Source organism: Myotis yumanensis, unplaced genomic scaffold (genome assembly GCF_028538775.1).
Source record: "Myotis yumanensis isolate MYYU_CA2020_CCGP unplaced genomic scaffold, mMyoYum1.0.hap1 SCAF_7, whole genome shotgun sequence".
Lineage (NCBI taxonomy): Eukaryota > Metazoa > Chordata > Mammalia > Chiroptera > Vespertilionidae > Myotis > Myotis yumanensis.
In genome coordinates, this window is record NW_027223758.1 from 15,656,283 (window position 1) to 15,671,536 (window position 15,254).

Consider the following 15,254-nt stretch of genomic DNA (forward strand, 5'->3'; position numbering starts at 1 on the left):
TTTGAATTAAGTCCCCTTTGAATGTCTTAAAAACCAAACTAGTAGCAGTCAAACTGAGAAGCAATGCTGAGGAGGTTTCACAGTGGTCACTTTATATTCAAAACCTGAATGGGAACTCAGGAAGTTAATCACCACAGAACCCACACAAAACAGGGCAAGAAGGATCACTAGTCTAGGTCCAGAATAACTTCCAAGTCACTACTACAGACTATACTATGAGTAAATCATAATTAGAGAAGGTAAAACCTAGAAGACAACCATAATTTTATCTATGTGGTTTATTTCTATAGAAAAACTCAAGACATATTTACCTTAACACATTATACCCTTTTCAATGAGTTAACTATGTATGAGAAAGCAATTTATTGAAAATAAAATCAACATTTGGGCTATTTTTTCTGATAATTACTTTGTTAAACTTGAAGTCCTTTGGTCTATTCAAAATTGTACAAAAATTAGGTTAGTGAAAATTAGTTAGGAAGTATTTTTAGTGTGTTACATATATAAAATTAGCTGAAATAACAAAAGTCAAGAAATACAGTGAATTTCATTCAGACTCCCGTCTAGTGCTGTACTTCACATGTGCCAGAATCACTGTGGTCAGTGTGAAAACATGCCCCCTTTACCGTTAAGACTTAATTCCTTGATTCTGGTTCCAGGGTGTTTCTTTATAAATGGTATTGCTAAAGAATACATAACCTCCATGGTACTTACAGAAACTCCCATACAGGATCTCAATTACATAAATTTAAAACTGAATGAAGATTAAAAAAAGCTTGTATATTTTTTCCTAGGAACAGTAGAAGTAGAGGGAATGTTACCACCATCAGAAAGACATATTCATTAGATTCAAATATGCTACATGTTAGGTTAAGCACACCAATATTTATAAGCGGAAGTGGAATGTAAAGTTCATTAAGTATAAATGAAAGGGGAAACCTTTCATTTTTTTTTTGAAAGGGGAAACCTTTTTTTTAAAAAAAAATATATTTTTATTGATTTCAGAGAGGAAGGGAGAAGGAGAGGGGAAAAAACATCAATGATGAGAGAATCATTGATCGGCTGCCTCCTGCATGCCCCAGATGGGGTATCGAGCCCACAGCCTGGGAATGGAACCATGATCTCCTGGTTCATAGGTCGATGCTCAACCACTGAGCCATGCCAACCGGGTAAAAGAAGGAGCCTTTCAATAGTCTACCTATCTATATATATAAAAGCCTTAAATGACCAAACGACCGGTTGACCAGTCACTATGACGCATACTGACCACCAGGGGACAGACGCTCAATGCAGGAACTGCCTCCTGGTGGTCAGTGCGCTCCCACAGCCAACCTCCTGTGGCCCCTCCCTCGCAGCTAGCCAACCTACTGTGGCCCTCCCCCCCGCAGCTAACCTCCCATGGCCCCTTGCCGGCCAACCCTCCAATAGGCCTCATTTGCCAGCCAGGCCGAGGGGACCCCACCCGTGCAATTCATGCACCGGGCCTCTAGTACACCTATAAGTGCCCAGAAATATGGCACAAATTCTCAGTCCATCACTTCTACCTGGTATGCCAGGTACTTCCCCCTCTATTTTGCTTTTATTATATCTCACTTCCAGAACAATTTTGTTTTTCATATAAATAGATTCAGTACATGCAAGAAATATAGTTCTTTATTAAAACCTAAATATATTTTTGCAAGACTTTAAAAACTGTGTCATAGAATTATTAAAACATCTCTTGCTTTCAATCCATAAAAATAAAAAGAATCAAAGACAAACTTCAAGGCTACCTTTAAACAAATCTCCTCATGTGATCCTGAGCAAAACATATACAACCCTTAAGTATTTATGAAGAAGAAACATTTCCTAGTCCATAAGTAGTAAGTACAAGGTAAAAAACTTACTATCATTCATTTGCACAGCTCTATTTGAGAGGGAGAGAAAAAAATTCTGAGATAGTGAACTGCACTTCAGAAAGGTATAGGCGAGAGAAGAAAAATGACAGTTAATTTTTCCTTTGGTCTTTAAAAACGTATCCCTTTTCTAGAGCTTCTAAGACCACACAAACCAAGACTTCGCCAATAACTCAAGTGGCAATTTACCTAATCAGCATGGCAATCGCTGAAAAATTCCATATTTACTGATTGCCCTAATCAAAAATCACATTTCAAATGGGGCTAATTGACAAGTTTACAGTCTGAAATTAAGAGAAGTGATATATTAGGTTCTTCGTGTTGTAGAAACAAAAATGCTCTATTCATACTTACTGAGTACTCAGGATTGCACTTCACTCCAAGAAATTATCAAAAACCGGACAATTACTCATCAGCCAAAAACTACACACCAAACACAGATCAAAGACCAATAGTAAAAAACACCTCCAGCAGACACTTGACAGAGTTGGCAGTACGACCAAATGGCCCTTCTTGTGTGTAATTAAAGAAAATAGCACCCGACCAGCTTGCTTGGCTCAGGGGTTGAAAGTCAACCTATGAACCAGGAGGTCATGGTTCAATTCCCAGTCAGGGCACATGACTGGATGGTGGGGCCTGATCTCCAACAGGGAGCCTGTAGGAGGCAGCCAATCAATGACTCTCTAATCACTGATGTTTCTAATCTCTCTCTCCTCCCTTCCTCTCTGAAATCAATAAAAAAATATATATTTAAAAGACAGCTATACTAAAAACATTTTACAAGACTGATAAAATGGTTTAAATGTTAATTTCACTAAAATTCTTTCTGACCAAATGTTAAAGTTCAAAATTATATAAAAAGAAATCAGACTTAAAAAAATCATTTAATATTTTCATAGTACTTATTATGTACCAGGTACTGCTTCAAGTGCTTAATAACGTAAACACAGTTATTGTGAATATTCTGTGAGATGGGTATTTTCTGCATCATTTAAGAAATGAGGAAACAGGATTACAGACAAAAACCTGCTTGAGATCACAGGCTATTAAGAGACAGAGTGAAAGCTACAGGATAAGTTCTCTTAATCACTCCCACTACACTATGCTACTCCAAGTTTCACACGCACTTGCTGGCTGAGATGCTTCTTCATGTTATTTTATTTCAGAAGGACCAAAGGAGAACCACCTCCTCAATCAGGAGGGTCAGAGGCTTAGGGTTTTTCAAAAAGACAGGATTAGGGATTTTAAAACTTTCAACGTTTTGAAAGTTTAGAATTAACATTATTACACACTAGAGGCCCAGTGCACGAAATTTGTGCACAGATAGGGTCCCTATCGGCTGCCGGCCAGGGCCTCCCTTCCCTGGCTGCCAGCTGTGGCCTTCCTTTGTTCCACGCTGCCCCTGGTGGTCAGCGCACGTCATTGCGAGTGATCGAACTCCCAGTCGGTTGAACTCCCAAGGGGACACTTTGCATATTAGGCTTTGATATATATAGATATCTAATGAAGACAGGAAGGGAAAATAAATATACTTAACACATGCTTAACTACACTTTGGTAGTAAGCATCTTGACAAACAGGGATTCATAGGGAGAAGAAAAAAAGATCTTGGTTAAAATATTTGAAATCACTGCTCTTTTTAAAATGGTAATACTACCCTAGAAGAATGAGTATTCAAAAATCATAAATATAAGGATCAGATAAAAATTAAAATAAGATAAAGACAGAGAGGTATGGATGAAGAGATAGATGGACTGAAGGACAGATAGTTCTGTCTACATAAATATGAAATCTAGAGGTCACAATAGACCATGAAAAAAATATGCCAGAAAAGTCTTAAAGACAGTAAAGAAAACAAAAGTCAAATCATATGCTGAACTATGCATAAAGAGTATGGGAGGAGAAGGAGGGGAAATCACAGAACATGGAATTTCCTTCCTTGAAAGCAGTCATTTGGGCATATCATTCAACTGTGACCATTTACTATCCAGCAATGACCATTCCAGATTAGGCCCATTATTTATCCAACACATCTCCTACAAAGGTTATCAGGGAATAATCTGTGATATGTATGACATCCTTACCTTCCAGGAAGTTCAGCCTCACAACCCCAAGTTTTTCTAGGTTCTCTTATAACCGAGGGCAATTAAAATTCATAGATCTATCTATCTTTCTTGAACTACTTTTTAAAATATATTTTTACTGATTTCAGAGAGGACAGGAGAGAGATCTATGATGAGAGAGAATCCCTGATTGGCTGCCTCCTGCATGCCCCACAAGGAGGATCGAGCCCGCAACCTGGGCATGTGCCTTGACCGGGAATTGAACCATGACCTCCTTGTTCATAGGTTGATGCTCAACTACTGTGCCACACTGGCCAAACATCTTTCTTGAACTTTTATATTTCTGGTTTATATGCAGATAATTCCCAATTTTCTCCCCACTCATCTTCTCTCTTGAGCAAGTAATGGACACAAATTTAACTTCTAGCAGATGACTTTAACCTCTACAAAAATCAGATTCATCATATTTTTTTATATTTCTTCACCCTCCTGGGTTTCCAAATTCTGTTAAAGGCCTCATTAGTCACTCAGGTATCCACAGTGCACACATGAGCCTCATTTGAAACTTCTCTCTCCCTCACTTATCACATTCAATTATCCAACCCTTCAGGTTCCTTCTCCACTCTGAATCCACTTGGCCACAGACTACTTCTGACCTTCATTAATTATCTCTCCCTAATTAGAACCACCATCAAGTATCTTCCATAACCAATAGAATTGTGGTTCTATCTAGGAAGGAGATTTAACTGCACTCTTCTGCTTAAAATGAGACTTTAAATGCTCCTACAAATACAGACAAAAACTTGCACACACATTAATAAGAACAGGCAATTTATGGAAGAAAAACTGATTAGTAAAAATGTGATCAAAGCAGCAATTTAAAAAAAAATCATACTTTAAAATGAAGATATTCTTCCTTGCTTATCAAATTAGCAAGAACTTTTAAAAAATGGTAACACCTGATATTGGTGGGAGTTAGGAAATTAGAAATTGTCATCTGTTGCTACAGGAAATATAAATGGGTATGCTCTTATCTGGAGATTAATGTGGTGATATTAACCAAAAGTTCAGAAATTCAACATAACTTTTCATCCAGCAATACTATTTGTATAGTTTACATTTATCGACCAAACGGTGGAACAACCAGTCGCTATGACACGTGCTGACCACCAGGGGGCAGACGCTCAACACAGGAGGTGCCCCCAGCCCGCAGGCCCCGGCCAACCTCTTGGTCCTTCCCCCAGCAGCAGGCTCCAATTGCCCGATGGGGAATGGAAAATGGGAAACTGGAGCTGGGTGGCGACTGGGATGTGGCCGGCAAGCGGGCGGGAACGGCTAACCTCTCGGTCTCTCCCCCTGGCTGGCAGGCTCTAATCACCCGATGGCAAAAGGGGAACTGGGAGTGGGTGGCGGTGGATGCAGGTGGCACCAGGCCAAGGGCCCCGCCCCGCCAGTCGGGAATGGCCAACATCTCAGTCCCTCCCCCCCAGCCGGCAGGCTCCGATACCCTGATGGCGACCGGGGAACAGGGGGTGGGTGGTAGTGGGGTGCAGGGCTGGCTGCTGGCAGCCAGGGAAGATGGCCCTGATTGCAGGCCAGACCTAGGGACTGTTCCAGTGCACAAATTTCATGTGCCAGGCCTCTAGTGTGTATATAATTCTGAAAGTGGGAATCAGGAATATTATGAACTGAATGACAATGAATATATAACACAAAATAAAAGGAATATATATGACATGAAGCTAAAGTGAAATTCATAGTACTCAAGTGCATATATATTAGATATGAAAGACTGCAAATAAATTACGTTGTTTCCATCTCCAAAAATCAGAAAAAAGAATAGCAATTTAATTCCAAAGAAAATAGAAGGGAATAAAGAAGACAAAAGCAGAAATTAATAGAAAACCAACATACAATCGGGGGGAGGGGAATGCCCACAAAGCTAAAAGTTAGTTCAATGGAAAAAAACACAAAAAACGAAACCAACAATATTAAATAGACCCTCATAACACTATTCAAGAAGAAAAAAGGAACAGTACACATTACTAATACCAGGAATTGATTTTAAAGTCTATAGTCATTAAAAAGATATTAAGACTATAGCATGAGACAACAGAGGCAAGAAAATACAATGAGATAAAGACAGCCTCTTAAACGGTGGTGGAAATACTGGACAGATAGATGAAAAAAAAAAAAATCAAATTAGACCATTTCCTTATACCTTATACAAAAATGAACACAAAATGGATTAAAGACTTAAATATAAGACATGAAACTATAAAACTCCTAGAAGAAAACAAAGGCAGTAAACTTTCTGACATCAGTCTTAGCAATATTTTTTTGAATGTCTCCTCAGGCAAAGGCAACAAAAGCAAAAATAAACAAATGAGTTAACATCAAATTAAAACGCTTTTACACAGTGAAGGAAACCATCAACAAAACTAAAAGGAGATCTACTGACTGAGAAATGAAATTTGCAATGATTTATCCTATAAGGGGTTAATACCCAAAATATATAAAGAACTCATCAACTTTACATCAAAAACCAAACAATAGATATTTCTTCAAAGAAGACATATACATGGTCAACAGGCACATTAAAAGATGCTCAAATATGTGCTGGGGGATGGGAGCGGCCAGGGAGAGGTCAATGGGGGGGAAAAGGAGACATATGTAATACTTTCAACAATAAAGAATTTAAATTAAAAAAATTAAAGATGCTCAAATCACAAATAGTCAGGGAAATGAAAATTAAAACTACAATGAGATATCACTTCATACCTGTCAGAATGAGATATAAAAAAGACAACAAATAACAAGTGTTGATGAGGATGTGGAGAAAAGGGAATCATTGTGCACTGTTGGTAGGATTGTAAACTAGAATAGCCACTATGGAAAACAGTATGATGATTCCTCAAAATATTAAAAATAGAGCTACTGTATGACCCAGCAATTCCACTTCTGGGTATTTATCTGATTAAAATGAAAATAATTTGAATAGACATATGTACTCTTAAGTTCATTGTAACACTGTTTACAATAGCCAAGTTATAAAAGCAACCTAGGCCTGGCCAGTGTGGCTCAGAGGTTGATGATATCTGGTTAGGTAGCAAGCAGACAACCAGGAATGAAGAAGAAAGGGCTTCAGGAAGAAAGTGGTTTTGAAAACGACACATGACTTAAGACTTTCTTGATAAGGCAGCACACAGCCACGGAGCTCAAAAATAACATTAAATGGGGATACAATTTAAAATTAATGCAAAATTTATGAAGCTTAACATTTAACTATTTTGTCCCTATTCCACTGCAATCCAAACGCCATGTAATTATTTTCATGGTTACCATTTCTGAACCACTTCTGTCCTCGAAACAAGTTATAAGGGGTCAGGAAAAAACCAGTCTTCTCAGAACCACAGTATTAAAGGCATATTCCTACCAAAGCAATGCCTAACTTCATATTTGGTGGTTCTGAGATACAATTTGTTCAAGAAAGGGACACTGGTTTCTTTCAATTAAGTGGTTATTACATATCTATTGCATGTGATGTAATTTGCCTCACTACTTGTATTAATAAACAGCAATGCATCCACTATCTTTTTGCATATGCTCACTCAAAAGATTTATACACGAAAATAAGAAATCCAACTCATACATTCAATTAACTATTTATATACAGTAAAAATATCTTAAGACTACATGAAGTATTCTCTTATAATCCTTCTAAATTGTATGTTTTTTGTATATTTTTAAGACCACTATTTCTGCATGGATACAATGAATCTTTTTTTCAGCAATAAAGATTTAGCAACCAACCTTTGTGCAATATTCAATTTAGCATGTAAAATAACCAACTAGTAAAAACTTACTTGACATAAGTTTTGGAATCTGGGCTTGTCCTCTCAACAGCGGCCTGTATAAGTTTCCCTGATAATTTACAGGCGGTGGCGCAGCATTGCTGTAAATGCCAGTTCCTGAGCCTCTTGGCATGACATGGCTGTAAAAGAACCCACCCAACCAGAATAAAAAATTATATCCAGAGATATCCATCACATCACAGCGGACACAAATTAAACAAGTGCTAGTTGCCATCTCTTTACGATAAGATCTAATTAAGATAACACAAATTTAAAAGATTATTAACCAAGTTCAAAATAGTAGCTGATATTAATGTGACAGCAGATGTTCATTTGCCCCACCAAGATTCTTAATGGATAATCATTTAAACATTTATTAATTACTGTAAGCAAAAATTAGTTTATTCTTTTTTTGCATTGTATTTCAATTGTGCTCTATCAGTGTACAGTTGTCTCTTCGTACCTGGGGGATTGGGACTAGGACCACTGGGGGACACCAAAATCCAAGGAGTCCCTTATATAAAATGGCCTAATATCTGTACATAACCTGTATTTGCATATAAGCTATACCAGGGTATGCTTATGATCACTTCATTCACATGGACTCAGGTGTAGTACTTAACATGGGGCAAATTCAAGTTTTACTTTTGGAATTTTGGAAGCTTAACCCCCACAATATTTTTGATCCCAAGTTGGTTGAATCCATGAAATGAAACCTGTGGATACAGAGGGCTGACAGTATACACTACTCTACTCTGTATCGTGCTTTTTTCTTTTCCAATTTAATATATCAAACATTTCCCTATATCTTTCATAGTGTTCAGAACTGTAACATATATATATATATATATATATATAACTACAGAATACTTTCCAATGTTCATGTCTCATATTTTACTAAACCATTCCTCTCATTTAGTACTAGCATTACAGATAACAAGGCTCTGGAGGTAATTAGGCATGTAACTTTATGCTCCTCTACAATTATTTTCTCAGGATAAATTCCAAAAATTAGAAACTTGTATCTAAGTTAAGAGCATCTTCAGAACTCAGTACTCTAGTTAGAGGTACTTCTATGTTGCTTTAGAAAACAGTTGAAATAATGCAAAAAGATATCTTAAGAATATATTAGCCCAGCCAGCATGGCTCAGTGATTGAGCATCGACCTATGAACCAGGAGGTCATGGCTCGATTCCCGGTCAGGGCACATGCCTGGGTTGCAGACTCAACCCCCCGTGTGGGACTGTGGGACGTACAAAAAGCAGCCGATGAATGATTCCCTCTCATCATTGATGTATCTATCTCTCGCTCCCCCTTCCTCCCTCTCTGAAATGAATAAAAATTTATACTTTAAAAAAATAGTATTTTAAATTTGGATTTCTTCTATTATTAGGAATAAAGGCTTCTAAAACAATCAACCACAACAGCTAACATTTCCAGTGTTGAGATCTATTCTAAGCATTTGCTAAACATTAGCTTAATCCTCATTACAACTTTATAAAGTAGGTATAATTATTATTCCCATTTTACATATAGGTAACAAAGGCATAGACTGGTTCAGTAACTTGCAAAAAAATATCAAGTGGTAGAAAAAGCATTTGAGCCCAGACATTTAGGATCTAAAATCATGCTCTTAACCACTTACTATGCCACATTCACTGTGCCTTACTATTCATTGTATTAAGTACATGCTGATGGTGACCTAATGTCTAAATCGTATTTTGAATCTTAAGGTTTTCCAATGTATTGAAAATATCTATTTATGAGTTATCATTAATTCATAAACAACAGCCCATTAATATTTCCCCTAGCCTGTTGTTCTTTTTATCCCATCTTGTCACCTGTTATTGTTTTAAGGTCTCTCTATATGGAGTTCCCTCAGTGACTAGGAAAAAGACAATTAAATAGCTCATAAGGGCACAGTATAAAAATTGGAAATTCACAGAAGAGGAAATACGTTACCAATAGACATGTTAAGAGAGACTCAATCTAACAGACAAAGAAATGAAAATTCAACAACAATGAGGCACTGCTGTTCAAATAATGGTTAAGCAAAAATCTAGGAAACTGGTGGCTTTGTGTATTCACGTCCTGCTTAACACTTTAAAGGGATTCTGTCATTAATTCAGCTAAAACTTTCTTAAAAATAAAAAAGATTGTTTTATTCTCTTGAAATAACTATCAGAACAATAGCAAAATTTTAAAAGAGAAAACAGTGGAATTCTCAAACAACACATAAAGTAATACATAAACCAAAGAAAGAGCAGTGAATTTAAAAACAGAAGAAAAACAGGGAAGGATGAAAGTCATTAAAATATCTGCAAAAAAGTTGTACTGAATAGTCTCATAAAGTATCTGTGGCATAAATACTGACTTAGTGCTTTGTGGCTGGGTCAGAAAAAGCAAAATATACAAATGACAGGAGCCTAACACTCACCCCAAAGTCCTAAATGCTGCCTGATCCAGGTGGACAGGCCGCCGGTCCCGATTAAAGCCAAGCTGGGGCTTCCACTGCCGTCCATTGCTGGATTTTTCCCAGTCACCAGGTTTCAGTACCGGTGCTGGTTTTCTGACCATTTGAAAATACAAGAGTTACAGAGATAAACATTGTTCATAAAAAAACAAATCTAGATAGTTTATATTTTATAACTGCATTGTTGTTACCTTGCTCCTGGAAGCATTACAGCTTTAAAAATGTAATCTTCGGCAAACTGTGGGTCTTTAAAATTAATACTAGAAAAGAACAATACACAATTTAGTGATTAGCCTGATTTAACCACCACATAAACTGAGATTCTTCTAATGTTTAAACAGAATAACTAAAATTCACAAGTCTTCAAAAATTATTTTAGTCAATAAATATCTTCCTCACCAAACTGTTGCTAATTCTTAGCCTTCATGTAACTTTCTGTGGGAAATTCTAGCTAACTGTGGGTGATCACAGATCTTTAGTAGACATGGCCTCAACTCAAAAAAATCTTCCATTTTGTTCAGTCCCTGGCAAAGACTCTCCCTCTAGCATTTTAAGGAAAATCAGGTCTTGTTGCAATAGGAAAAGATACGAACATGAATAGAAACATCCTATATAATTAAAGGATAATATGCAAATCAACCAAACGGGGGAATGACCGGTCACTATGATGCGCACTGACCACCAGGGGCCAGACGCTTAACGCAGGAGCTGCCCCCTGGTGGTCAGTGCACTCTCACAGGGGGAGCAATGCTCAACCAGAAGCCCTGAGCAGGGCTCACAGCTGGCAAGCACAGTGGCGGTGGCGGGAACCTCTCCCACCCCCACAGCAGCATTAAGGATGTCCAACTGCCAGCTTAGGCCCGCTCCCCAGGGGGGATGTCAGTTGGACATCCCCTGAGGGCCCCTGCACTGCCAGAGGGCGCAGGCCGGGCTGAGGCCCTGCACCCCACCCCCACCCCCAGTGCACAAATGTCATGCACCGGGCCTCTGGTTTGTAAAATAAAAAAATACACACAAATATTGGGGGGTGGCGAGGGAAGGGGTGACACTAAGCTTTCCAGTTGAACCCTGTATTCTGCTCTACTAATGGGTGTTTTATAATGAAACAGTCACATTTGAAAATTATGCAAAGACTTCTTTTATAAGGCTGTACAGTCCAACTTTGAGTATAATAAGCTGGGTCAAACTTCCTCTGTGGTGGTATGTATATGAGTCCATTCAAAGGTTGGTAAGTACAATAGTTGTCCTTCTGACAAAGCAATGCCTCTCTGGGATCCTGGATGTGTGTCTGATTTATACTTAAGGATGCTTATAACATTAGTATTCATCAGGTGAAAAAACTGTAAAACTTAAAGTGCATGAGTAATAGAAACTATGCTTCTTCCTAAAAATACTTAGTTGGTATTTTAAACATTTTACTAATAGAATAATGACATGGGAAAATATATATTTACAAGGGACCAGACATATATTTAGCAAAGGGTCACCAGTGATATTCTCTGCATAATCAACCATCTCCTTTCTTTCTTTGTGTTTTTTAATATTTTCCAAAATTCCTCCAATGATTACAAATTACAGTTTAAAAGGTTTTAATGAATTGGTTGACATTTGATTGATTGATTGATTGATTGATTTAACACATTGCGGACGGATCACAAGAATTCTCGCTTCAAATTATACAGTGTTTTACAAAGTATCATACTTTAAGAAGATATTAGCTTGTAAGAACATGTAGTAAATAACTTCAAAATGCAATGGGTATTTAATTTTAAAGTGTTCCTTTAACATTTATGTAAAACGTTTTTTTGTATTTGTTCAATAGAAACTTATCTGGCCATTGGGTAAAGCTAGCAATAAAACTACTGGTCTGCAATAAAATATTTTTACTGATTTCAGAGAGGAAAGGAAAGGGAGAGATAAAAACATCAATGATGAGAGAGAATCACTGATTGGCTGCCTCCTGCACGCCCCCCCACCTGGGGATTAAGCTTGCAACCCAGACATGTGCCCACGACTGGAATTGAACGTGGGACCCTTCAGTTTGCAGGCTGACACTCCATCCACTGAGCCAAACAAGCTAGGGCACTGGTTGACACTTTTTTTTTAAAATATATATTTTATTGATTTTTTACAGAGAGGAAGGGAGAGAGATAGAGAATTAGAAACATCGATGAGAGAGAAACATCGATCAGCTGCCTCCTGCACATCTCCTACTGGGAATGTGCCCGCAACCAAGGTACATGCCCTTGACCGGAATCGAACCTGGGACCTTTCAGTCCACAGGCTGACGCTCTATCCACTGAGCCAAACCGGTTTCAGCATGGTTGACATTTTTTTTTAAAGTATATATATATTTCTTTATTGATTTCAGAGAGGAAGGGAGAGGGAGAGATAGAAACATCAATGATAAGAAAGAATCACTGACTGGCTGCCTCCTGCACGCCCCCTATTAGGGATCAACCCCGCAACCCAGGCATGTGCCCTTGGCCGGAATCGAACCTGGGACCCTTCAGTCCACAGGCCGACGCTCCATCCACTGAGCCAAACCAGCTAGGGCACTGGTTGACATTTTAGATAACTAATTTTTTTCTCTTCAAATACTGGCACTTAAAATTATTAGGACCCACCTGGCCGGTGTGGGTCAGTGGTTGAGCATTGACCTGTGAACCAGGAGATCATGGTTGTATTTCCGGTCAAGACACATGCCTGGGTTGAGGTTCAATCCCCAGTAGGAGGTGTGCAGGAGGCAGCTGATCAATGGTTCTCTCTCGTCATTGATGTTTCTATCCCTCTCTCCCTTTTTCTCTCTGAAACTAAAAAAAAAAAAATTAAAAAGTATTAAAAAATAAATAATTAGGACCCATCTGTTATAAACTTTCCTTGCAGTATTATTTAATTATATTTTAAGTACACAAAAATAGTTTCATTTATCATAAAAATGCCATGAGCTCAAGAACAGCTGGGCTTCATTTACTCTATCTGTTCCTCTTACAACTCACTTTTCACTAGTAACTAACTGTCTTTATCGCAAATGTTTTCTATTGGGCAAGGTGGCTTAGGCAGGGCAAGTCAGAACAGGCAGTGTTAAAAGTTTAAGAGAGTGATAGAGAAAACAGTAGTTAAGTATTTGGTCTCATTAGTGCTCTGCAAACACAAAGTAAAAAGAAAATTGGTAATAAGGCAAGATTTATAAGTAAAGTATCTCAAAGCAGTTATCTCTGTGTCAGCAGGACTTGTCAGCCCAAGCAACTTTCACAGTGCCCATTGCATACATAGTCTCATGGTGGGAGTGGAGGTATAAACGCATTGAGCTTGCCTCTTTTTCTAATAAATAGGAAATGTCTAATTAGTTTTATAAGGAATAAAGTGAAAAAGGCAACAACAGGCTCGGAGTCAAAGCATGTGTGTGCACACATCTCCCCCACACAAGTTTTTGTGAGTGTGGGATAATAGCATGTGTGTAAGGGGGTAGAGCAGGGGTCCTCAAACTTTTTAAACAGGGGGCCAGTTCACTGTCCCTCAGACCGTTGGAGGGCCGGACTATAGTTTAAAAAAAACTATGAACAAATTCCTATGCTCACAGTGGCGGCAAAAACACCCAGCGGGCCGGATAAATGTTTTCGGCGGGCCGCATGTGGCCTGTGGGCCGTAGTTTGAGGACCCCTGGGGTAGAGTAAGGAGACCAAGGAAAACATCATCATCCCAAAGGTTATGGTTATAGGATGGCAGAGGAAATAATGGAACAAAGACATTGAAAGGGGTCCCAGGACCAAGGAGTAGTTCAGTTTAATTGGCACAGCCTTCTTAACAGGGATCTGGGAGAGAAGTAAGCCCTCAAAAATGATTTTGAGTGACTACCGCCTCAATGCTTCCAAGATACGTAACTCGTATCATTGTAAAGGCACAGGACACAAACTGACTCATTACATGCTACGGAGGCTGTAAGTTCTCTGACTTAATTCTCAGATGGGACCCTAGTTGTGAAGGGCTGGATTGGAGTGCCAAAGTATGTGAATAGAGTGGGCAGTAAGACAGGATGGTTGAACTGGGATATTGTTGTGAAGGGCTTGTTCTGTCTATGACGTGAAGCTCCTTCAAGATGTCAGTAAGGAAGTAAATGCAATCAAAGATGCAATTCAGAAAGAACCACCCAGCAGCAGTGTATGAGAGCAGGGGGAAAGAACCAAAAGGAGCTTCAACATATGCTTGTTGGGTAAGCAGGGCTGGAAACGAAATAAAGAGTACATTCAGGTGAGGGCTCAAGATGAAGGAAAACAGATCCTTTTATCTGGCAAATATGTGCATATGTGCACTTTACTGTATGCCAATTATTCCTCAATAAAATTGTTTTTAAAATTTCTTTATTCATGCTCAATAAGGAGAAATATTTCCAAGCTAATAGGAAAACTATCTCCAAGATCTTCCTTAGTTCTTCTCATAATCGTACTTAACAGAGTTTTATCTATATACATGGTGCAAACCACTAGGAGACAGAAAAGGAGTATCTGAAAGTAAGCGTGGAGGTCCCTACTGAAGGGACAATGGACACTATTAATGATCTCAAAGAGTAAAGCATTCTTTTCCATTGGATCTTTGAGAACAGTTTGAAGACTTACTCTTTTCTAAAATGAATTAACCTTTCACTTACTAAGAGATTTTAGTATTTTAATTTGTTTCCAAAAATATATACTAAGAATTGTTTTTAGAAATAACTACATAACAAAAGAAGCTAGAGCACAACTCAACTGCACTTTTCCAATGTGATAATATAAGCCACAACTTGAATAAACCTCGAAAGGCAGGAACCCATTAAGCAAAAACCAGAGAATAACTTTCATTTCATCCAAATTTTGGAAATTCCTGAATTTTTCAGATTTATGTAATTCAAATTCTTATAGGTAGAGGATTAAAAATAATAAAAGTAATTTTATTTAATAAAATACAGAAATAAAAATACTGGAAATCTTTT

General features: G+C 38.1%; 1 protein-coding gene across 2 annotated transcripts in view; it reads right to left on the minus strand.

The window, feature by feature from the left end:
* The window catches only part of XRN2 (5'-3' exoribonuclease 2), a 74,996-nt gene that overhangs the window by 10,364 nt on the left and 49,378 nt on the right, over nucleotides 1-15,254 (minus strand). For both annotated transcript variants that reach the window (XM_070419822.1, XM_070419820.1), the window contains 3 exons: nucleotides 10,477-10,545; nucleotides 10,250-10,381; nucleotides 7,825-7,952 (listed from right to left, as the gene is read on the minus strand). In XM_070419822.1, coding sequence (XP_070275923.1) covers nucleotides 7,825-7,952; nucleotides 10,250-10,381; nucleotides 10,477-10,545 — 329 coding nt within the window. The remainder of the gene's footprint in view (nucleotides 1-7,824; nucleotides 7,953-10,249; nucleotides 10,382-10,476; nucleotides 10,546-15,254) is intronic.